At 36.0% G+C, this 25,738-nt stretch overlaps 1 protein-coding gene across 3 annotated transcripts; it reads right to left on the bottom strand.

Annotated features, from left to right (window-relative positions):
* Nucleotides 1-374: 374 nt before the first annotated feature.
* On the bottom strand, nt 375-25,738 carry LOC140836778 (protein MOR1). Of its 3 annotated transcripts, none has more exons than XM_073202555.1 (54): nt 25,404-25,738; nt 25,137-25,242; nt 24,896-25,019; nt 23,993-24,072; nt 23,724-23,901; nt 23,564-23,628; nt 22,825-22,907; nt 22,669-22,754; nt 22,448-22,561; nt 21,231-21,350; nt 20,685-20,787; nt 19,463-19,599; nt 19,103-19,168; nt 18,914-19,031; nt 18,770-18,810; nt 18,320-18,391; nt 17,756-17,860; nt 17,543-17,648; nt 16,564-16,676; nt 16,382-16,469; nt 16,014-16,114; nt 14,270-14,377; nt 14,063-14,168; nt 13,909-13,988; nt 13,674-13,823; nt 13,515-13,590; nt 13,317-13,441; nt 13,113-13,226; nt 12,881-13,030; nt 12,705-12,779; nt 12,540-12,621; nt 12,331-12,452; nt 12,159-12,260; nt 12,001-12,075; nt 11,557-11,652; nt 11,374-11,475; nt 10,651-10,752; nt 10,233-10,415; nt 10,017-10,128; nt 5,154-5,230; nt 4,982-5,061; nt 4,102-4,164; nt 3,848-3,971; nt 3,597-3,719; nt 3,436-3,513; nt 3,104-3,262; nt 2,869-3,027; nt 2,592-2,689; nt 2,368-2,464; nt 2,121-2,237; nt 1,921-2,016; nt 1,725-1,796; nt 1,349-1,640; nt 375-914 (listed from the first exon to the last, which is right to left on the bottom strand). In XM_073202555.1, exons 1-54 carry the CDS (start codon nt 25,561-25,563, stop codon nt 661-663), a joined length of 6,015 nt encoding a protein of 2,004 aa, XP_073058656.1. In that variant the 5' UTR covers nt 25,564-25,738; the 3' UTR covers nt 375-660. The 3 variants fall into 3 exon arrangements, with proteins under 3 accessions (XP_073058656.1, XP_073058654.1, XP_073058655.1); XM_073202553.1 differs by having other exon boundaries at nt 2,308-2,464; nt 25,404-25,737; XM_073202554.1 differs by having other exon boundaries at nt 2,308-2,464; nt 13,113-13,223; nt 25,404-25,737.

Here is a 25,738-nt window from a genome sequence, read left to right as displayed (position 1 = left end):
AGGTGAAAGAATCCCACAAAGAAAACTTAATTTCTTCCTTCACAAAACTCGAAATCGAGAAATTCTGGTACCGGATTCCTGATCATTCAAGCCAAGTGTTACTTACAAAGGAAAAAAATTAATTCTTTTCGACAAACAAGTAAAATTAGTTCAAGGCGCCTTTTAAAAAATATATATGTTAAAGCTAGAAAACACGACTGAAGATTTATTTTGTTTTTTTAAGGTTATGGCGAGTTAGGTTTGTCGGTATATTACCCCTTCGTCTTTCCCATTTATTTTTCTTATCAAACAGTTAAAAATCTTACATCAAAACATCGAAAAAAACCTTTGTACACAAATATCCAACGTACGCATATTAGAAAAAATACGCGATCAAATCGAGACTCGACTATATTATTATCCCCTTCCCAAAGGAAAAACCAAGAAACAAGAAATCACAAACATCAAAACACACGTATCATGTATGATAGCATAGGACATTGCCCTCCATCTAAGATCAATGCTACCGCATCAAAGCTACACAAAATTTAGAGTTCTGTATCTCACATGCATGTGCCTAGAACCTGAATATATAATCAATAAAGAGGATTCGCCACTTCGAATCGCCATTTAAGATTATCATCAAGAAATAATCACCAAGGAAGCTCAGAGTAAGTTTTATTACATAAAGTCGAATGATCCACTCTTTAATCGCTCCATACGAGCCTGTAGACCGGACAACGCCTTCTCATCCATAGGAAGGATACCACTCTGCGTAGGATTATTGGCACTGTGCCCTTCTGCCCCATATGGATGGCTAATATTTCCATTTACTTGTACCAGTGGTCGGTTCCTTGGCTCGGGATTCACTTGAGCTGCTGCCAATTGGATACTCTTCATTCTTTCCCTAATTGCATCCAATGTACCGTTTGTAACTGCAGATAAAGTAAATTATAAGATGATCTTATTCACACTGACGCACGAGTTGGCAACACTCATAACTAGAACCGTATAGCTCGTCCATTTAGAATTTTTATTTTGTTTTCCCGATAGTACAATCCGAGCTCTAACAAGTTCAAACAGACTTGCACGCCTGAATTACTTTATTCAAATTTAGTGATGAACAAATAAATGATAAATTGACTTCGGCCCATATTTAAACATCTGATTCATAAAATTCCATAGTTAAATTAAAACCACATGAATCAAGTTTGAATTCGAATTCCTAACTGATCTCGATTTCACATCAGGCAAAACAGCTCTTTTTTGAGCTTTGAGCAGGCTAAAAAAATTTCAAGTTCAGGCTTGAATTTGAGAAAATGAGCAGAATTCCATTCATTCATAAGAAATGTAAGAAAAGCTACAATACCTGATGGTAGTGTGTCATTTCTTGACTCATCTAAATGCTGGATTAATGATTGATCGGAAGTGGGACCTCTTGGTGAGACGGTATTAACAGGTCGATGATCTTCAGCATATGATGGTGGTAAAGTGAAGCTTGTGGGTTCGATTCTTGTATTTGTATTCGTTGAATCGCTTAATGAATTTGTATTTACGGGAGATAGAGCTCCAAATCTTGGAGAAGGGTTGAGTGTCACTGGGGGCGGAGTGGAAAGGGGTACACTCGAAGGCGTCCTTCCTGCAGCGGCATTTCTCTCCATCTGCCAGAGAATGAAACTAAACATCACGCAACCATGTTTAAGAAATATTTTTAAATACCTTCTTTAAGAAAAAATGATGCAGACCTGTGCTAAACCATCTCTAATGTAAGTTCGAAACGCGTTGCTGGCATTTTGCAGTTGAGCGAAAATGTCAACCTGCGACCAGAGTTGAGATTGTAGTTAAATAAAGGTTGAAATAAACAATAAAGATAAAGGGACGTCTCTATCTAACTAATGTAAGACAGAGTAAAAGTTTTTTCTGGTGTTGCAAACAATTTACCTGAGGATATAGTTGTGTAATGCGATATAGTTCATACAAACCAATTGAGCTAGTTTGTTTGTCACCAATTTTCTTAAAGATTGCAGCCAATTCTTGCTGTCACACACCTCAAGAGTTATATTGGAAAATACATGTGCAACATAAAGGAGAAACTGACGAGAAAAATACATGGCTCAAGATCAGGTCTCAAAAACAGGTACCTTCAATTGAGCATCCGCAGAGTGAGTTGCAGGTGCTGAGTTATTGGCTGTCGAATCAGTCCAGTGAGTTTGCCCAACAGGCCCAGATGGTGTCAACATTCTAGCAGCCGCCAAGGTCTGTAGAGGTAACTTGCAAATTAGTTGAAATGTTAAGCTACCATATTATCAAGAAGTATTCCATATATACCTGAAGATTAAGATCGATATAGGCTAGAATAATAGGTTGAGGTAGCATATCTATTGGTACCAGGGAAAGGTGACCCTTTATGGCAGTTCCTCGAAGCTTAACAAGCTCATGCATAACAGTTTTAACCATTCGAAGTGGTTTGTCATCAGCCCCCGCTCTACAGTAAATTCATAAGGCAAAGAGTACTATGAATGTAAGAGTATGTAAACGATATCCATTCAGTCACCCATAACATAATCATCAAGCTAGGAGAAAAGTTTTTAATTTGAGAGAGAAGTTAGTACCTCTTCCGTATTTCATCCATTCCTAGTTCTTGTAGATATATATGGATACTTTGAAGAATGCGATCAAGGTCTATGTCATATATTGTACTTTGCAAAACCTATATCCATATTAAAGTGGTGTAGATAAATCATCAGGTTTCAAACGAATAAGTAAATAAAACTAAGCTTTCTGATGATCGAGAACATTATTAGCTTTGCACATTTCATAAATATTTGATGCAAGAGAGCAGTTCTCATGACAGACACTAAAATCACCAAATTAAACAATAAATGTCACCTTTGTAAGTTTGATTAAACATTTAACAACCAAATCAGAAAATTTCTGATTTCTAATAACAAGTGACTCATTTGCTGCTGGAGATGGCCATCTTGATGGATCAAGTGGTAGCAAGAGATTTATAAGCACGACAAAGGATGAAGTACGGTCGGCATTATCCTGAAGATCAAATATTACGTATTTTAAAAAAAACCCTGCTATTGCCTTGTAGACGAACTTTATTATCAAGATTTACCAGAATCTTGAACATCAGAATATTCAAAGCTCTCAAAAGTTGACTGCCGTCATCCATCTGTGGAACCCTTTCGTCCAAAAGCCAAAGCAATAGTTCTGTAATGAGACTATCAAGCGTGCTTTCCTTCACAGCGTGAGCAAGTGTCTTGGTCTGAAAAGTCTGCATCAACAAGGGTGATTTTGAAATTCTAATTTATGCAAAATTGACGAATCTCCATCTTTTGTCCCAGTTTTCAGCTTTCTAAATTAAATAGATCACGTTTACACACTACTCAACCAAGACAAAAGCAGGAACCGCATGAAAAATTATGAAAGACAAAGGAGAGCCTCTACCTGCATGAGAGTGTTCAGGACATATTTACAAGACCTTGATGAAGCACCATTGAGACTAAAGTCAAAAGCCTTTACTATCTGAAACAAAATATATGAGTTGTTCACATGGAATAAAAATAGGATGTGCTGCCAAAAAAAAAGGAAATAAACAAGGTGATTGCCTTTTTAGCTAAACATGAGACCAGTCTATCAGCATCTTTCACTACATCCCCCATACCGCTGCCTTCAGGATCGGCAGTTGCATGTGCCAATTCATGGCACACAACTTTCATTCCTTCAACAGACTGTTGACAAAATTGCAATTCATGAGTAAGACAAATATTATTCCCTAATGCTGTCAAAATTCAGATTGTACAGTCATTTAATCTAGATTAACATTCATGATATTCCAACATAGGAACTCAAAACCAACCTGATCGGGTGAACCATAAGCTATGATATCCAAAGCTTCATTCCAGTCTGTGGGACCCATACTGGAATATGCTTGAAGAATTGGAAGTTTGTCTGTTTGAACTTCAAGATGACCATAACTCTCCCTAGGATTAAAAAAAAAAGTAAATAGAAAATAGAGAAGCAGGTGTTTATAAGAATATGAAGTGCTCAAGGGGAAGTGAGTGGTAATGCATATCCTCCTTCAGATTGAACAAGATAAATAACATCAGACACCTGTTTAACATTGGGACAGCCACAGAGCGAGCAACTACCCCACTTTGCTCAGCTAGATCAGACCTGGAGGTCATCATACAATAACGAAGTTGCAACATCAAAGAGTAAAATGACAGTGATTATGGAATAGTTTTATTTCATTTTAGGGAAACAATTTTCCATCACCCAAAAGTAAACAAACAGAATCCTTATTTCCATTCTCTTTCCCCATACAAATATCAACTCCTCACATCTCCTAGCATATTTTTTAACCAAATTTCTCATCATTCCAAAAAATACAGTCATATTATAATCTATTATTTAAAATAATTTTATTCAAAAATTCTTATATGATTTGACATTTACAGTTGTACTCTATTTCCTAGAAATAAAATTAAGCATATATTTTATTTCCCAAAACAAAACCAAACAAACCCAAAATCTTCTTCCTCTAGTTAAGTGGATTGCAAAAGCATTACTAACCACTCGATCATAAGAACGATAATTTTTTTTATTACAATAACCAAATACTGGAAAGTGGGAAAAAAACTTCAGAAATGAAAGATATAAATGGCTTATTATATAAGATGCGACTATAGTCTAATATTATGCAACCAAAGGTGTGACCAATAGCCATCCAATGAGGATAGGGGTACTGGTATTTTTATTTAGTGAACTTTTTTTAAAACAGATCTTTAATCATTCTAGGAAATATAAACTTAAATATTTCAAATGATTTGTAGTTTTCTTCCGTCGTATCAATTTCCTCACCAATAAGGTTTCGCCACATTTAGAGAGTTGATGTAACTACTTAACTAGATATGAAAACATAATAACACAAAAATTCAAATAAATACAAGCAACTTGCTTTTCATACGTCATCTTTACGAGTAAAACATACCCATTATCCCTAACTGAACGCCTTATAGCAGCCCTGGCTTCCCCCGGTCTTCCTTCTTTCCTTTTATCCATCTCCCGAGCCTTGTAATTGCAAGTAAATGAATTAACTATATTGACTGGGAAGGAATAAATAATAGTAGATTGGGTAACGGTTAGCATAATAATATACTAACCTTCCACTTAAATCGATCATCTAACATACTTCTTTGTGCTTCAGTAAGCTTACCAACGTATCTCCAAATGTCTTCACCTGATGGACAAATTTTTAAGAAAAAAATTAGACAAAAACTGGGTAAGGAAAGAGCCAAAGCAGTTCATTACAAGGAAAAAAGCAAAGATGTTTCATATTCACGAGTTTCCATTCTATTTTCAAAAAGTGTGGTCAGAACTGGATGCGATGGACATGCACATCTGGGTATATATTTTATAAAACACACATACATGCCTATATATTTTGTAGGCCACCAGGAATTAGGCCCTTTTTTGTTTCGGGTGTGTGCTCGAACAAAATCTACCAATAGCGTCCAAAGGAGTAGGGACCTATTATAGCATAGTTTTTTCAGTACGCCAGAGAATCTGAGAGTGCATTGGCGTGCATATCTGGATTGCTAGTTGCTAGATTATTGATCGATACTTATCAATCAGAGACATCATAGTGTTATTAAATGGATTTTTCCAAACAATATTTATGAAAGCATGACGATATTTCCAAGTTAAAGCACTTGCTACGGAAAATTCCTCTGAAAAATTTATATTTTGGAAAAACTATATTAGTAGGGCTGTGAATTAAACTAAAGCACATATTACGTGAGGATTGTCAACAGTTTTTTTTTAAAAAAATAGTTTAGGTCCAAGCTCCAGGAGCATAAAAATTTGCGGACAGTAAACATCAAAGATAGCTTCCTTTCTGGGTGTAACAGCAGTTTCATGATGATATATGAGCTCATGTGTATATTGAGTACTCTGAAAGCACATGTACAGAAGTCATCTTTATGTTACCGAGTGCCAAAGGCTTTTTCACAGCATAAAAAACCATGAAAGAAATAATTTCTCTAAGCCTGGTCTAATATTCAAAATTTATAAACCATAATATAATTGTATATATTCTCAAGGCATTAGACTGAAGAAAACAGAGTTAAAAAAGATGGATTTGTAAACCGGATTTCGTAGTGCTAGACTAAGTTGTGTTAGATTGAGCATAACTCCACGAATTCAAGTCCAAATGGTATAACTCTTGATGTTTTGCAAAGCTCATTACATCGTCTACAAGTCGTATGTTTAGGGGGAAAGCTAATTTGAAGTGGAAAATATAGAAAAATTGGCATGAAGTTGAGAATTTCAATTTGAAAACTATCAGTGACACATTTTAGTAGACACGACACAACTTTCTCATTTCAACTTCAAATTGAATGATCTCAGTGTCAATGGAAAGCTTTTTTTGACTGGCTACAACATTCATGTTTTAGATTTTCCCGAATTCCTTACGGAATTTTCAGAAAAAGGGCCATAAGCAGTCTGTGCAGGAAGCAAGAAAAAGTGTTTTTTTTAAAGATTACCATGCACAGTTTGACTTGGTCCAAACTTTGGTTTCAGTCCTGGGCTACGCATTGACACAAGTAAATTGTTGGCATTTCGACTTTGAAATTTTGGTAATTTCTCCAGCCTTGAGATTAAGTGTTTGAAGGATGATATTTTTTTTTTTATAGGAAACTGAATATATTATAAAGACTTAGGTTACAACATAGTGCGGATAAGAAATCCACAACACAATACAATGGTACTAAATAACCCATCACTATGCCAAATTTTTGCATATTCTAGCTATATTTGGTTCTTGTCTTGGCTTTTGGGCATCATGTTAATGTATTCAGATTTTATTAAGATATTTGAGCCAAGATTGAGCATATATATATATATATATATATATATATATATATATATATTATACCGTAACTAAGACGTTGGTATCGATAACACAACTCGTTGACTATTTACGATCATGAACTTGGCTGCTCGACTAAGTTTTTGGGTAATTAGTGTGTTTTCCAGGATGTGACATCGGGGAAGACGATCGGAAGTGCTGAACTTTCTGCGGGATTGTACATTCTCAAGACAGATGCTCCCTTGGACAAACTTTATGTCCCACCATCAGCACTCACTTTGTTTATGCTTTAAGTTCGAATAAGATCAAGGATATTTATTATGGCATTACCGTTTAGGTCATCCAAATCCATTGTATTTCAGGAGTTGTTTCCCGACTTATTTCGTAATAAAATGTCTATTCTTTTCATTGTGATGTCCGTCAGTTTTCCAAATATACAAGTGCAACTTTTAGACCCAATTGTTATAGACCATCTTCGTCTTTCTCCCTTGTCCATAATGATATTTGGGGACCATCAAATAACCCCAACCTTACCGAGAGTCGTTGGTTTACCTTATTTATCGATGATCACACACGTCTATCTTGAGTCTTACTCATGAAAAATAAATCAGAAAATGCTCGTATAATTAAACATTTCCATTCAATGATCGAAACAGAATTTTCTTCTCCTATTCGTGTGCTTACGTATTGATAGGGCCCATGAATTATTTCAACTCTGTGTTGGGAAGTTAATGTAATCACATGGGATTATTCACCAAAGCTCATGTGTAGACACCCGCAATTTAGATCAGGTCGAAATTCCCACCACCATAGCTGATGCCTTAAATGATCCAAATTGGAAATTGTTGTCTTTGATGAAATAAAGGCATTGGAAAAGAACAACACATGAAACGTCACTGATCTTCCATTCGGGAAGAAACCGGAAAGAACAACACATGAAACGTCACATGAAAATAAAGGCGAGTATAGAACGACCAAAAGCGAGACTTGTAGTCAAGGGATACACTCAGTCATACGACATTGACTACCAAGAAACCTTTGCTCATGTTGCTCGTATCAACACTGTCTGAGTTCTCCTATCAACTGTTGTTAACTCCGATTGGCCACTGTACCAACTCGATGTCAAGAATGCATTTCTTAACGGTAATCTTGAGGAAGAAGTCTTCATGAAAATCCCAACTGGTTTTAAATCTCAACTGACAGTAAACAAGGTGTGCAAATTGTGAAAGTCTCTGTATGGGCTTAAACAATCTCCTAGAGCTTGGTTTTATTGATTCATGAATGTGTTAAAGAAATATGGCTACTCTCAATGTTAGACCGACCACAATTATTTGTTAAACACACTGGGGAAAGTAAAAGTGCAATTCTTACTGTTTATGTGGATGACATTGCACTCACCATGAATCATAAAGAAGAAATTGATCGTGTGAAACTCCTCCTCAATGGGGAATTTTTGATGAAAGACCGCAGGCATCTAAAATATTTTCTGGGAATGGAAGTAGCAAGATCTTCCGGTGGTAAATTTATTTCTCAATGAAAATATGTTACTGACCTTCTGAAAGAAACATGAATGTTAAGGTCTAAACTTGCAGACACTCCAATGGATCCGAACATCAGTGACACAAGTGATTGTCCCTTAGTTGATAAGGGAATATATCAAACACTAGTGGGAAAACTAATATATCTAGCACATACACGACCAGATATTGGATTTGTAAGAAGTGTTATCAGTCAATTCATGAACAACCTGACCGAGGGACAGATGACTGCTATTCAGGAAGACTGCAGATCGAAGAATTAAGGTGTACAGTGATGTTGATTGGGTTGGATCCCTTATACACCGATGTTCCACGTCAGAGCATTGTACATTTGTACGGGGAAACCCAGTGACATGGCAAAGTAAGAAGCAACCATGTCATTGTACGCAGCAGTGCGGAAGCTGAATTTCGAGCATTGTCCCATGGGATATGTTAAGGCATGTGGCTCAGAAGATTGCTAATCGAGTTAAAAGTGGAAGAAAATTCCCTAATTGAATTGTTGTGTGATAATCAAGCAGCTATCACCATATCAAAGAATCCGGTATACCACGATCGGAAGAAACATGTTGAGGTATACCGTCACTTCATTAGTGAGAAGATTGAGGATGGAATTATTAATGTCACCTACATTCCTACTCAACTACAGGTGGCAAACATACTGACAAAGGCTATGTTCCGTCCAACATTTGCTAAATTGTGTTCCAAGCTGGGAATGATAAATCTATACGATCCACCTTGAGAGGGGGGGGGGGGGGGGGTGTGTGTGTTTATTTTATCTTATTTACTTAGTTGGATAGGACTTATCTATCATTTTATCTCTATCTTTATTTTAACTTTGTATTTTAAATTCCTAGGATTAGGCTATCGTATCTCCTTAGTTGTTTATTTAATCTTCGTAGACTCAACATTTCAGAACAAGAAATATACGGTTTTCACCACTTCTCTCTCTATTCTAACTTCATTTTTCAGTTTACATTTCTATATTTTACTGCTCATATTCATTATTGTTGTTCATACTGGGTTGTTATACTAAACGATTCTCAGGCTACTGTCTTATTTTTATGTTGCTTGACAATAGATAATACGGGATCGAATTTTCCAGAGAGCAGTATTTTTGAAAGGAAAAGAAAAATGTTGAAAGTGAGATCGAATACTAGGATTTTGTCATACTTGTTAATATAATTATCTTTTATGGATTATAAGCATGCCTAGGAATTATTATGTAGATGTTACAAATATTTTGTTGACATGCTGTAGATATATTTATTTATGTGATTATTTTCTGGAGAACACCTTTTTTTTCCCTGATAGGAATTGTATTTTGGGATAAGTATGTTCGCGCTGTTTGGATTGACAGTTGTCTTATATATGTTCATCTTTAAGAGGAAATGCGGCCAGATTTTTAAAAAACAATGATGAACATGAGTTTAAAACAATAAATAAATTTTAAATTTGCCCATATTTTTATCACCTAATAGTTGGGGCCCCGCACTTGGTCCTGTCATAAATGATTAGTCACATTCTTCTACATTCATCTCAAAAGATTAAGACACGGCTACACACTTTAGGACATTGTTACTAATGAAATTTGTCTTTCTATTTGCGATAAAACTCACCGAGAATCTTATATCCGATGGCCAAAGTATTTAAAGCAGCCTTCCTAGCATCACCATCTCGTTCAGCAGTTAAACTTGCGACAATTTGCAAGGATTTTAACTGCCCACTTATCTGAACATGAAATAAATAAAGAACTTGTAGAATGTCAAACTAGTAATGTATCAACACTCAAAAAAAAAAGGTTAAACCTAACACACGTCTTGTTAAAAAATTACCTCAGCTCCATAATTATCGAGTAAGAATCCAACAAGGTCAGCACATTCAATCCGTGTCCTATTGTTTCTAGAACGCAAACCTTCCAAAACATAAGGAAACGTTTTTGCCGCAGAATACATGTGGATCATTTGCTTCATCAATTCCCGCATTTTCTCTCTTACTTTTTCAATGTTATGCCCAGACTGCAACCCACGAGCTATTGTGGTTAAGATTGGAAGGAAAATGAAATGCATAAAAACTAGATATTATAAACAAGAATTACAATAAAAAAAAAATCAATACAAATCAAAAGATTTCAAATAAAAAGGCAACTTAATTTTTTGGAAGCAATCACAAGTATTGACAGCCCTGAAAATAAAGTATTGAAGATAATGCCTAATGAAAGCATCTTCCACAGATAACCAAAATAATTGCTACCTTCTCAACCAAGCAAGGAAGAAAAATGGCTGCCTCTGCTTCAGTCATTGTGTAGCCCTCATTCTTCAACATGTCCACAAGTTCAGGTAGAAATTCCAGAACCTTATCAACATTTTCAAAGAACATGAGTGACATCCAGTCAGTTTCCAAAAGCGGATGAAAAATCAGAATAGTTAAAGATATTCTAGCATTTGATCTATATATTAGTATGTTCAACAACACAAGGATTTGATCACTCATTAATAATTCAAAATATTCAAACTTCTAAAATTAGGCATGAGCTTTATTCCTAACAGAAAAGTTAAATATGATTTACTTTTATCAATACTAAAAACAACAATTCATCGATCTAAGTAAATCAAATCCTACACACATCAGCATCGTGGCATGTGAGAGAGAGAAGTGAGAATTCGTAAAAATTAATGGTGTGCAGCAAAACTGGAGAGCTAAAAATTTAAAATCCTGATAGTAATTAAATTTGACTCTTTCAAAAACGAAATTATGTTTTGACTCATCTTCTTTGATTAAAATTTCTAATTTTTTGGACAGATTTCCTCTTATTATAATTTAGTACATTTAAAAACAAATAAACTGTTTTTTTAGATGGATCATAGTCCAGCTGGTATATTACCAGAACAACATAAATAAAACTTAATGCACAGACCGCCAGTCATGTTGATGCCCTAATCATTACTGATAGCTTTTTCTGTAACTAGGTTATACCTTTAATAGGCACGATGTATTGGATTCACAGAACCTCATGACAAACCACTTCAAGAGTATATCCAAGACTTCAATTACCTCCATTCTTATGGAGGGAAGTGCCTGCAACGCAGAAAGAATACAATGTCAAGTGGCCCAATAAGTAGAAATGTAAGCAAAACCACAAACTGACACTAAAAATACCTTCTGCAGCATCTCAATTCCATCAACTTGCTTCTTAAAGTCCGCGCTTAACAACCGCCTATGCAAATCCTCTCGGAAGTACCTCGTGAGATCACTCTAATGAAACATAAGAAGAAGTTAATGATCACTTCAGTAGAAATATAATATGTTGACTGGTAACAAATTTCATTAGGCAGTGATATCCTATCCCTCCATGAGAGACATGATCACAGGATGTCTCGTCCACTGAGACTACAAGGAGTTGCAAACTTAAAGATAGCGGATCAAAACTTAGGTTTTGAAAGCAATATATTTTATTTCACTTCAGTAATCATGCTATTAGCAATTAGTTTGGAATTTTTGGTTCACAATGATTATTGGTCGAAAAGTAAATTCAAAATTCAGAAAGTTTACAGCATAAAGAACCAAAACCAAACAATAAACAAACATAAAGAAAAAAATTACCTCGAGATCTTGAATTTGCTCTAAACGTAATTCTTCAAACTTAAATCTACGAACAACCATTCTCTCTCTATCATCCTGCACGAGAATCAGACAATTCATATATGTAGCATGCACACAGAACACCAAAGCTCCTGTGAATCAATTTTCACCACTTGTACCTTATTTGAATCTTTAACATTAAGCAAAGCCTGTGACTGCAAGTTGATATCTTGAACGGACATAATTAACTCTTGTCTTGAGCCTTTTGTAGAAAGAGCTCTCTACACCGACAAAATTGGGCTCAAACAGCATGTTAATAGTTCAAAAATACCACTTAAATTGAAAATATACCGTAGGAGCGGTCTTGTTTCCATGTCGTGATGCACGATCGCCATGAACATTGGCTTTTCCGACTTTCGAGCTGTTTTTGGATGTCAAGCCAGAAGAAGCTGCCCGGCCAGGCTCAAAACTTTCTGCATTCCAGCAAGAAGCTAAGCACTGAAAAAGCAACTACAAGATACAAAACAACTTTTTCCTTCTCAAGAAGATAAACAATATACCTTGAAAAGCCCCGTGTGGCTTTAATCGCTCAATGACAATAGCTAAAGCAGACCCTTGAATATCTCTCAAATTTTTGGTCACCTGCGAGAAGAATAGATGGGACCAAACAATGATCTCTGTGGGAAATCAAAGATCTTCCAGTAAAGCAGTTGCAATCCACTTACCATTTCTTGTCCACAAATTCTCAATATTTCACCAAACAATGTTTCAGCAGCTTTACGAACATCTGCTGATTTATCCTGGTGATTAACCAAGTAAGATGTCAAGTAAAACTGAAACAGAAAAATGCTAACAATGAAAACTTTCAAAACAAAAAAAAAATTGATGAAGAAATAAATACTGTCATAGAAGACGCAGAAGGTTTTAGCATATGTATAGCATCAGGAAAATTAGTCGATTCACTAAGTTGTCTAGATAACCAGTCAAAGAGATCCTTGCGCCCTTCCGCACCAAGCTTAGTGTCAGTAAGAGCAGCTGAAACATAAGGGACCTAAAGAAAAAGATTTCCACATTATAAATATTAGAAAAATCATGAGGCGAGAAGGAAACGAGAGAAGTTCTTTAGTGTCAACCATTTTATCAAGATGAACAGCAGCAAGCCAAGCGTCTAAGGTGCTCAGAGTGCACTCTCTCATTTGTTTCTTATTGTCACCAAGACATTTCAAAATATCTGATAGAATACCCTGCTAGTGACCAATTAAAATAGAATGAGAATCAAAACAAAATTGTTCCGAGAAAATTGATAACAGATGACAGAAAAATTCAGAGAAACGAACCTTGCTGGACTTCTCGATTGCCTGTCCCATGGCAGACGCAAGAACACCAATAGTGGACAAAGTTGTCATGATCAAGTTTTTATTGCTGTCATGCAGACGGCTTCTTAGAGCTCCAAAAAGCTCCCCTGAAAGAAGAACAAGTTAACACATTATACAAAGGACCTGTGATAGTTTATTTAATATAACCATTAGTTATACCAGTTCCAGTAGGTTGAATACGTCTGTTGGCCTCTTCTACAATTTTGTTAACACTTTCAATTGACTCGAAACGGATCTAGGGCAAAATACATTCAGTAAATAGATGGCACTTTAAATGGCTTACAAACTTCACAGCAATCAATCTTCACAACACTATACCTTCCAGTCAGAACATTCAAGGCCTTTCAACAAGGTAGGGGTAATCTTTTCGCTTATGTCTTCGCGTGGTAGGCCATCTACCCCACCAGAAGCCAAGGATGATGCAGCATCAGTTACTTTCACAGTCTTCTTCGGAACTGCTGACGTCCCCTGCAGATAACAAAATAAAAATGTGAATCATAACGTAGATTGATTCAAGGGAGATAAGGAAGATCATTCAGCAACTAAATCTTGCCTCAAAAGGATTTTTTTCACACTCAGCATCAAGCGCACTTAAAAGAGCGGGTTTTACATCTGAGAGAAATCCCTTAATGTCTGCAAGGAAAGTATCCGGTCAGTCCTGTAAACATTTCAATACCATGAATAATATTAGAAAAATCATGTATCACCTGGACCAACAAACTTGTGTAAAACACCAATAAGTTTGATAGTAGCATTTCTAGTGGCAGCAGCACTAGATTGTAAACCAATATCCTTGCAGAAGTCGATTAAATCCTGTAAAAACAAATAACACCAGATATTAAACACGTCTTGTGCTCAAATCTGAAGAAAATAAAATCAGAAGTAATAAATTTGTGTATAAGAGATTGACGAACCTTCAGTTTAATGCATGAAATACCAAAATCCTCAACGGCAGAAACCAACCACAATAGACCTTCACTCAGAACCTTGGGATTCTTGTGCTCTTTCATAATTTTATAAAGCTGACACAAAAGAAAGATGTCCAGAAGAGTTGTCATTAAAGGAATTAAAACCATCAATCAAATTGCTACAAAGAATCAACAGTTCTACCATCTCACTTAAGAAAAATGAGTACAGAAATTATCAAGGTCTTGATATCATTTATAAAATGGAGCAAATAAGCTTCATTTTTTCTTTCATTGCCAACCCTTCTTTATGTATCTTCCACAAATATCTATTTGTGAATTGAGATGTTCGGATAAACTAATTCTGGTATTTGACCTTAAGAACAATTATCACCTTTGTTGAGTTTCTACCCTCAACCCCCAGAAGAAAAGCATAGAAGCTATAATCAACCAAGGGTCAACGTATATCATCCAGGGGTATTAAACACTCAGGTACCTATATCCGTATTACCTTTTGAAATTAAAGAAGAAAACATATGGGCTGGGAAGAGCCGATTTTATTAGGATAAAAATAAAGAATACGAAGCACTTATTTATAAAGTTCTATATTCCTAGATAACTTGAAAAAGTAGTCATATCCTACTAGAGGCCTAATCAAATAAACTTTAAGATACAACTATTGATTTATCATATCCATATAAATATTCAAACTTCAACACCTCTCAGTTTTACCACTCAGTGTATTACACCCTATAAAACTGGTGCTAACTTCATGTATTCCTCTAATTGTGACCAGAAAGTCATTGATGAGCTAGAAAACAATAATAAGGATTGGGAGTTTTTACCGCTTTATTTTGGTGAATAGCAAAAATTTAAAACTGGTCAGCTAGTAAAAGGCCAGAGACAAAGTAAAAGGTTGGTATCAGTAGTGGTTGCGTCATTACGAGAAAGTCACTGAATGAGCTAGAAAACAGTAATTAAGAAATACAGGAGTTTTTAACGCTTTATTTCCTCTGGTGAATAGCAGGAAACAAAAGGTGTAGCTGGTCAGCTAGCAGAGGTGTCAAAGTCTAGGGCTGTTATCAGTCGTGGTTGTCTCTTTGCTTCTGAAGAGTGACAAGAAGAGAAGATTCAAGAAATATGAATATAACAGTGCATTAGGCTTAAAAGTGCAGGCAACTAATTACTAAATTACTGCAATAATAGTCCTCGTATCGCAAGACGTTCCACAGAATAGGGAGTCACAATCTGTACTGATGCACTCTGTTAGAAGAAGAGGGTCAGAGGGAAGCCCAAATAATCACACAGCTGGGGCAACCCCAACAACCCAAGAAGTAAGTCCACGTTGCAAGGTTAATGAATAAGATCCAAGTCCTAAGTCAGGTAGCAAATAGTTAGTATCCTGGGGCGAAAGTTCTTCATTTTCCTTTTACCCTTTGAAATTACCGCAATTTCAGGAGATTCAACAAAGTTAAATATGAAGCTTATCTATTTTTATTTGCGGTGTGCGGTTGAGTTATTTCCAGTTCATTCTTGTTATAGTGTTTAAATATTAATAGTCGTAACACACCCCAACAATCTTCTCACCAGATGAACAAAGAACACCACCAGTAGTCCAGTACCAAAAGCAGAATTTTGGCGAGGAACATCAACAGTAACACAGATTAAATATAAAACAATAAGAGAGAGAGAGAGAGAGAGAGAGAGAGATTAGGCCAAAACATCCTAAACAGCAGCATTTCGAAGAATGTACCCTCTCAAATATGAAACCAGGACCAACAGCTTCACAAAATGTAGTAAGACACTTCATGGCCTGAGCACGAGTCTTGATGTCAGCGACTCTTTCACTCATACCTATCAACAAGTTAAATCCACTGCAAAATTCAGAAATTGGTGAAAGCCTAAAGTTATTTTCAACTTGTATATGAGCAAAGAACAGAGTCAATCATTTGATAACAAGAAAATAAGAATGTTTGATTCTGTAAATAACACAGGAAAACCAATTCTAGTAGCTGTCAATGGTATGAAAAAGAAGATCAAACTACACAAGTGACACCAATAAAGATTGATATAGAGGGAAAAAGCAAAGGAACTATAGTAGCAAGGTAACGAATAGCTGACCTAAAAGGCAAAGAACAACACATTTTTTTGGAAACTTTGATGCAGTTGAGGCAATGTGAGTGATGATATCGACAATCTGTTGCTGAACCTGCACATCAACATCCCACCAGAGATAAGCTCATTCATTCAAGTGACAATATTGCAGCTATATTAAGAACACGAGTGTAAGGATCCAGACATACCTGAACATTTTTCTCATTCCAACCAGGAACGACACAAAGTAAACGGATCAAAACCTCAACTGATGGGTTGAGGTCGATTATTGCTTCCGTCTGCTCTTTGAAAGACACAATAGCTGCAAGCAACAATTTATAAAGTACATATCAACACCATGCTTTACTCAAACCATGAAGCAATCTACTTGGTGAATCACTTCGAGTTATCATGGTATTCAAAACTGTGAATCTCAAAGAAAAGACAAATACACCGAGTTCGATGTTAGTAACTCTCCGAGCTTAAAAAATTCACCACTTTTTAAGAAATTACATGTATTGAACAAGGATTCACATTAACTCAACAAAGCTATACGATGCTTACGAGGCCAGGATTTGAAAACCAGTAACTATTTGAAATCAAATCAACCACCACATTAGCTAAGCAGTTAAAATATAGATTTTGACAAATAGAATTACATTAACATAAAAGAATACCCCAACATAGAACAGCAACCAAACACTAAAACAAAGCAAAAAAAGTCATTAAAAATCAGCATGTTTAGCATACAGTTAAGGGTGGGATCATTTCTCAAAGAAACCAAAGTTGTCTCAAACAATCAATGACAAGACGGAATAATCTAGGCATTGGAAATTACAATGGAAAACGTTTTTAACATAACTAATGCCTAATGCACATAAATATGATTCAACATTCAAGAAGTCACCGCAGTACTGAAAAAGAGGTAAAATTGTCATTTAGAGAGCTTCTTTTGGCGACATTCAAATGTAAATTGATCGAAACACAAAAACAGAGTTTCTCAAAAAAGAAAAGGGCACTACAAATACAAATGGGAAACCATTGGAAGCAAAATTAACAAAACATTGCCCAGAAACCTTCAACATTAAGTGCCAAAGCCAATGACATAATTATAGAAGAAATTCCTGCAAACTTAGAGAGATAAAGTTGTAAAGAGAAATGTCGAAACAGTAACTCAACGATACAGACCTTCAAGCCTCTCTTTCCAAACAGCACTCTTCAACTGAGAAATTGTATCCGACTGTATAAGGGATCCTAATCTGCTTTCGATCTCTTCCAGACTCATTTCAGCTGGCTGTAAATCAAGAGAGCCACAAATCAAATAAATGAACTTGTATTATCATATATACTGGCTAGCATTACCAAAAATCTATAATCAGATCAGGACATGTCCATAATTACCTCTACATCGTCAGGTTCTGCAGGCTTTGAAACTTTTGATTGTCCTCCTCCATCACCTTTCTTGGTGGAAACCGACTTACTGGAGGTACCTTTCTTGATAACTGGCTGAAAATTTGGAAGCAATGCAACGAAAAGGAAGAGCAAACAATCAATAATTAAGCAACGGGCTGAAATCTCAGAACCATGGCAATGAAAAGGGAGATCAAAGAATCATCAACCAAGCACAAAATGAAGAAAGACAGTGAGGTCCTGCGCTCCCTATTTTTCTCTTGCAATTTTTATTGATAACCCACTAAAAACAGTCAGTAGGAAGTGAACAACGGAAGATATATGGGGAAAAGTCAAGTTCACATTAGCCAATTGGATTGGAGCGGATAAAAACTTTTATGGAGTCTCTACATTTGACATATTTAGGGATTGGTCCTATGTGTATTGTTAAGATTAAGCGGTTTTATTTGGGTGCAGTGGATTGCTAGTCCACTTCTTGTAATGTTAAAACAACTATATTAATAAAATTTATGTTTCTCATCAAAAATAAAAAAATCTGGTTAAGAAAAAACTTACAGCTGTATGAATAGGTTTCTTCCCACTAAGCATACTGGCTGCTGATCTTCTAACAAATGATACATCAGAAGCCTGTGACCATAAAATAGACAGGATGTAGGATCCAAAAACCACCTTCGTAACAAACATCATGAACCCACAATTATTAAAAGCACATACGACAGAATAGACAAGGCCATAGTCTGTTCTGTGATAAGCGAAAAGATGCACAACTCAAATGCCACCTCAATTTGTCTTTTATACATGCTATTGTTTTATAACACGGGAGTCCATTTGATTTTCCAGCATTCATCAAAATGTATGCCATAGAGCAAATAACTGATGAGCAATTTGTGAGCAGCAATAAATATGTAATGAAACAAGTAAAATTGCAAGTATTTCAGATGTATCAGTTCTGGAACTAATCTAAAAACCACACTGAAATCTCCAGTAAGTACAACATATACTAACCTCGGTGGAAGACAAACTTCTCCCAGAAGATAGGTTGGCAGCTGGAATTATTTTTGAATCCATATAAATGTTAAGAAAACGCAATCAAATAAAAAAAGGAACTATTATCCCACTCATGCAGATAACAAACATTAAATTCTAAACCTGAGCTTGGAACATTGGATGGGTCCGCTGTCGATCCTCCAATCATTTCAGCTAATTTCTTTTTCCTAACATCATCGAGCTTTTCCAGCGACTTTTCTAAAGGTCTCATACCAACCATCTAAAGAAAAGAAACCGAGCATGTGAGATTAAACAAATTGATAGATCGAGACAGAAACCATGAAGAAATACCTTAGCAATAGATGCCAAAGCAGAGAATGCTGCATCCCTCACTTCAGGTGTTCCATCATTTAGGCACTGCAGTTAGAAATCATTTTCACAATATCGAAATTACGAAATTTGAATATTGAGACCATTCTTCATAATATGTAGGTGTGCAGCTTCATGGATGTCAAAAATCAAGTTCGTGAGCAGTAATATGAAAATATGTCTACAGTTGACCATAATCTATTTAGGCAAACAAATTTCACGCACATGCTTTTGAGACAACTCGATTTCAAATTGAGCAAGAGAGAGAAGCAATAATAGAACCCAATTTAAAACAGAGTAGTCAGCATGTGTTGCAGTCAAGTTGTGCTGCTATTTACTAACCTCCATGCAGATTGGAACATATTCCTTGTGCGCTTTAAGAATAGCAGCCCTGTTACTTGTTTCGATACAATAGGTAACCCAGTTCAACGTCAATGATCTAACATGAGGAACTTTATTTTTAACTGCTGTCTTAACATCTGTAATAAAACAAGCTGTGGTCAGAGCCTTCTCAATTTCTCCAAACACTTGAGAACCAGACACCCAAAACTGACACCAGTCTTCGTTTTAATGCTAACCGAAGACAAAATGTCATGCTGAGCAAAATAAAAGGCCGGAAAAGTTAAGAATTTACAAGAAAGAGTAACTCACAATGGATTTCACGCCAATCAATTGAAAAGTCCATAAAATTACATCGACTATCAACATGAAAACCACACTTTCACCAATTATGAGAAATATTTGAACACGTAACTACAGAGTACAGAGTGACCTTAAACAAGAATCAGTTTTGCACTATTTTTAGGTATGATGTGTTTTTTTCAAAAATCAATTCACTTTAAAAACCATCTACAAAATGGTCAAAGGTTGGTTTGTAGGGTACCCAAGAATGAAACTGGCATAATGAGAGTAGATAGAATAGGATGGCTCATCCTCCATGACCCACTTGATAGATGGATCAAGGTCCTTTATTACAATGACAAATGAGTGACATGGACAAGCTACAAAAAGTTCAAATTTCAACAGGAGTTGGAAGGCTTTATTCCCTCGCTCTTAAAAAATCTTCCTTCATCCTTGCCAGCATTTTCTTGGCAGTAACTCTCTGCAATGCTACTATCTTCAGAAGCAGCTACCAAAACTTCCGAGGCTCTTACTTATATTCAAGATAAAAATCAAAAACTTGTCTAAAGAACCAATTTTAAGTTGCCAAATCAGACTCACTAAAGGCTCAGTTAGAAATAAGAAACACAATTTAACATGAAATCAATAAAACCATGTTTCACAACAAACGATAAAAATGGAATTTTCAGAAAGGACTATAAAAAGATGTGGCAAAGATGGAAAATAATAGCCCCACTATGATGTGAGAAATGTGGGAACACTATAAATAGCAGAAACAGGGAAAAGAGTGAAAAGAAAGAAAACTGACATTATTAGTGCTCATAAATGCAAAGCAAGGTCAACCAATCTAACAAAGGCGATGTAAAATGCAAAATACGAAAGCGTCAGGAAAATTTTACAGAAAACATTTAGTGTAAAAACTTATTAAAAACATAAGGCATGCCTTCAACAATGTCCGTAAGATTTAAGCATCCAGACTGGTGCATTGCTTGAAGAGTTAGTGTAAGTGCCTCCACCAAAGTTGGTTTCTTCTCCTTCAATTTTTCCTATACATAAACAAAAGCAAAGCTCGACTAAACCAGCACAACAGTTATAGAATCATAATTTCATCATTGAACAAGTGTTTCAGAATTTTGCTTGCAGTCTAAAGGTACAAGTACCCTCACCTAAGAAAGTTTTGATGTTGGCACTCAAATGCAGATTTATAAATTTTTACTTCTATAGTTTACCCCTCATTTAAAAAAAAGGATTGGTGCTCGGAGAATGCATAAATCAAGGACACATGGAGTTGGGTAAAACGACAATCATTGCTGGGCAATTCAGAATTATTTTCCCCATAATACAATCATTCACCTCTCATGACTAAATAGCAAATTAAAAATTCATTGGAAACATTTTGAGTAATACTTTCTGTGACATCCCTCTACCCATGTCCATCATTGCATTACATAACTTTGAAATCAAATAAACGCAGAAGTATAATTCTAACCAGCAATATGGGCAATAAGAAACGAGAATTGCTTGAGAAATGGGTTCTTAGACCCCTTGAAAGATTTCCAAGGGCTTGTACTGCTTCGACTGCAACAGCAATATTTACATCCGTAATAATCTGCAAAGTCCAAAAAGTTTTTTATTCAACAGACACATCAAACATCCTTGGATGGCCAGCCCAAAAATATGTTACAGCAAAAGAATGTTGCAGTGAGAAAAGAGATAAAGCATGTCAAAATACTAAAATGACTTGATATAAAGTGTTTTCAGAAAACATAGAGATCTTATGGGTACATATGAAACAGAAAAGACCAATTCCGGAACTTAAGAATTGGTAGAGGTGAGATCGCATTACCAATGGGAAAGATTCATACCCTTGCCATCATTAAAGGTGCTTCTGTTGACCCCATAGCTGAATGTTTGGATCAATGATAATACATGCCACTTCACCTAAATAGAACTAACTTGATGGCAGATGGTTCAAATCAAATTCCCAAATGTTTTGGTTTAGACACGATCTCATAAATTAATTTTCATCCATTTTGTATAAACAAACCAATTTCAAGGACAATTTGACACAAGGTGAGCAAAACGTGCCACTATACTAATGCAATGCTTTTTTTATCTGAGATGGCCTCCATTTCAAATTTCTTTTTATCGAAAAGCCAAAACAACGAGAGGCAAGACTCAATCACTAATGCAATGCTTTTTTTATCTGAGATGGCCTCCATTTCAAATTTCTTTTTATCGAAAAGCCAAAACAACGAGAGGCAAGACTCAATCAGAAATATCTTATGCTCTCCCTTCAGCATCAACTTCTTAATTATTGTAGACATTATCAACAACCAATTATGTTTACAACAGCTGTGGTTTTCTCAGAACCTACATTAAGAAAATAAACTTAGAAACAGGAAGTTTACTGTCTTCTAGAAACCTACATGATCAATTACGTAATCACCAATTATCCACCACACAATATCAGAGAAAAATTTTAGCTGTTGCAGTTAGTTATAACACAATATTAAAATTGGAAGGCAGAATGTTTTTGGAAGGTTTGAACACAAAGTGTTACTTAGAAAATTTTGAATCTGGTTCACATCTTTTGAGCACAAATCAGCAACAAACAACAAAGAGCCAATTGCTTGACACATCATCACTAAAAAAATGAATATAAAAAATTTCCATAAAAATACTTGAACAAAGTGGGGTAACGACCTTTTTTAATGTTCGACAAACTTCCGTAAAATCTCCAGGGGCAATACGTTTTGTGGATGCAAGTTTGGTCAATTCAGCAACAGCCTCTTTTCTCTCAGACCATTTGGCAGCTTTCTGAAAAATAAACAGCAACCAGTACACTTAAATAAAAAATGGAAAAAACAGAACCAGTGACAAGATATGTTGCTCAATAACCGATGCTTTACGAGTGGGCCACTTACCACTCCTTCCCAGAATCCAGACTTATCCAAAGGTGTCAGTATTTCAACTGGATCAACAAGTTCATATTCATCTATCTCCAGAGGAGCTAACAGAAAACACATACATCAGATCAAGCACAGCAAAAGGGTTTCATAATCAGCTGAATGTGCACATACTATCATCTACAGTTCCTTCAGCAGGGCCAGCTCCCACAACCTCAGAAGCATTTTCTACTTCTGGCTCCTTGTCTTGCTCAGATCTGATAAATAGCAAAGAATAAAATACTTTGAAGAAAAAATCAAAGAACGTTCTACACCTCAAAGTCCTAAAATCAAGTCGAGAGCAAAGAAGAATTACAGTCATAAAAAAAATACTCCAATCTAACAGTCAACTTTAATCTAACCAAGTGAGAGATAAAAAAACAGAAAGCAGACACAAGTTGGATATGCCTGTCACAAAATACAAGAAAATAACTCTATAATAACCATAACTAATTCAGCTGAGAGGAAGTGAGGAACATAAATGAAAAAGTAGAAAAGAACCAACAACATGAGAACCAAGATCAAACAAGGGGGATGTCACAGAAAAGAATGCATGCCCAGCAATCTTAGCTGAACCAATGAACAACATCCAATTCATAAACAAACACATACTTATACCTGTTCATCCAATTCATAAACAAACACATACTTATACCAGAAACCACGATGTGCCACATGATATTCCAGATTAATCCAAGATCCATTTGCTTTTATGTAGAATTAGCATGACAGACTTTGCAAATATAAATAAACATTCGCAGAAAGAAGACAACAAGAACGACCACCAAACAATAACAGACTTGAAAGAGGAGAAATTCCAATACAAGTGAAATGACATAAATTTCATTGTCATGGAGAGGAAAACAAATATCACCTTATCTTACGCGTCGGTTTTGCAGTTCCGGATACATTAGCAAGCTCAGCCTCCAACTCTTTTTTCTTAATATTACAAGAGAATATAAAGATATGAGTATTTCTCCCAAACAAGGGATAAATACGAGAGAATAATCTAAACCAACTTTACAAAAGCATACCATAGTATCTCGCATCTTTTCAAACAATATCGATTTGACAGGTTCCTTTCCAATCCAACGACAAAGCTCTAGTGTTAGCCCCTTGGAAGAAGCACGAACATTCTGATCTTGGTGATCAAAAAGTTCAGGAAGCATTTTCAATAATTTTTTGGGTGGCACTATCTTTGTCCCAAATTCACTGATTCACCCAACCATGTGTCAACGTAATGAAGAAAACCAAACACGTGAAATATTTTGAAAAAACATGACAACAGATATGATGTACACACCTTAAAGCTTGAAACATTACATCTATTGCAGGCACAACTGCCTTCGCAACTTTATTTTTTATCGCTTTCTCCATGGCATCCTACAAATACACCGAGTTCATCCAATTAAAATACCCTGTTACCAACTATACTTTCTAAAAATAACAACAAAATCTTAACGAAGCCACAGCAAAAAAAAGTTAAAGGTAGGTTGATCGTAGAGTCGTAAACGCTTGCTAAAGATCAAGCAAATCAAGTGTTCAACGTTAACTGAGGAAGGATTTTGATAGGATCACACATACCGCTCTATTAAATAGATTCGACCTTGTTCAAAACCTGGTTTCCTTATAATAAGATTCGACTCATGACTCAGGCAATGAATGTGTAAAAGTATATACATACGAGGGACAGCGTAGTTCGATTGCAATACAAACACAGAAACCTCATGGAAGATAAGAACCAAGCTTAATAGCCAATTCTTTTATCTAAAAGCAATCATAAGCAACTAGAGACATGTGGAAAATCTCCAGCCAAGCTCCTGAATTTTCTAAAAAATACTAATGGTCAATCTCAGTTCTTCCCTGCGTATTGTAGTCCTTACAATACTCAAAGATGTTGCAATAGCTGAATTGCTTGTCCTAAACATCAAACGGAAAACTAACACATATCAACTCTTTCAGCAACTAATCCATTTTGTTCTTACCTCTTACATTTGCATGCATATTACATGCACTCACCTTCATCTGACGTTCTGAACCCTTTTACAACAAGCAAATTTGAATAGATTACGGAATAAATGAAGACACTAAAATTTCCACTTTAATTATATAACCACAAGACAATATTGCAGAGAGTTTGAAACATTAAACTAAAATCTAGTCCCAAAAATCCCCAAGCAGTTGTCACTGTAAATTTGAGACATACAAGGAATGCGTCTACAGCCTCCAACTCAACCCATAGCATAAACGCCGCTTGTGCCTTCTCCACTGTTTTCGGTCTTCCTGTGAGACATTTGGCCACAATTGCATCGCATACTTCTTTCGCATACCTTGGGCCAATGAGAAAAGTCAACAAACTCAGCAACGTCAACATTCCGAAACCCCAATTTTAAAACAAGTAAATTCAACACATAAAGGAACGCGGCAATAATTTCTGACAAAACCACCTTCCAACGTCGGCATCCGCTGCTCTCAAAAAAGCAATGAGTGCATCGAGAGCCTTCTCCTGCACCGGAGCATTAGAATCCGCCAACAACTTCTTGAAAAATGGCCCTAAACAAAAAAAAAGGAAGTCGAAATTTTTTAAAAATATTTGAACACCGGGATCCCTGGCATTAAACCTCCACATTCACCCGTTCATTGGAAAGAGCAGTCATATGTAGACTAAACATCACAAAATCAGATCTATAGCAAGAATCAATCGATATCCTCACCAAATTCACGAAGGCGCGGGTCCTTGGGATCCGAGATGGAGTCGCAAACAGCGGCTAAATCGATATTCGCATCGTTCCTCACTTTCCAATTCTTGTGGGTTAATCTATCCTCCCATGGCAATTTCTTTGCCTCCTTCAACAACTTCTCATCCTCCGACATTTCCTACTGTTTAGATACACCCTGAGATGTGAATCCACAGAAAATCCTACTATTCGAATTACGCCTATAAATACCTCCCTTACTCCGCCGTGCGCCGGCAATTTCTCGGATGAGGTCGGGTGTGGAGGTGTATAAAGAGGGGAGCGGTATGATTTCGAAATGAGAGAGAGAACAG

Source organism: Primulina eburnea, chromosome 7 (assembly GCF_022965805.1).
Source record: "Primulina eburnea isolate SZY01 chromosome 7, ASM2296580v1, whole genome shotgun sequence".
NCBI lineage: Eukaryota > Viridiplantae > Streptophyta > Magnoliopsida > Lamiales > Gesneriaceae > Primulina > Primulina eburnea.
The sequence above is the reverse complement of the archived record's forward strand: the minus strand, read 5'-3'. Positions and strand labels throughout refer to the sequence as shown.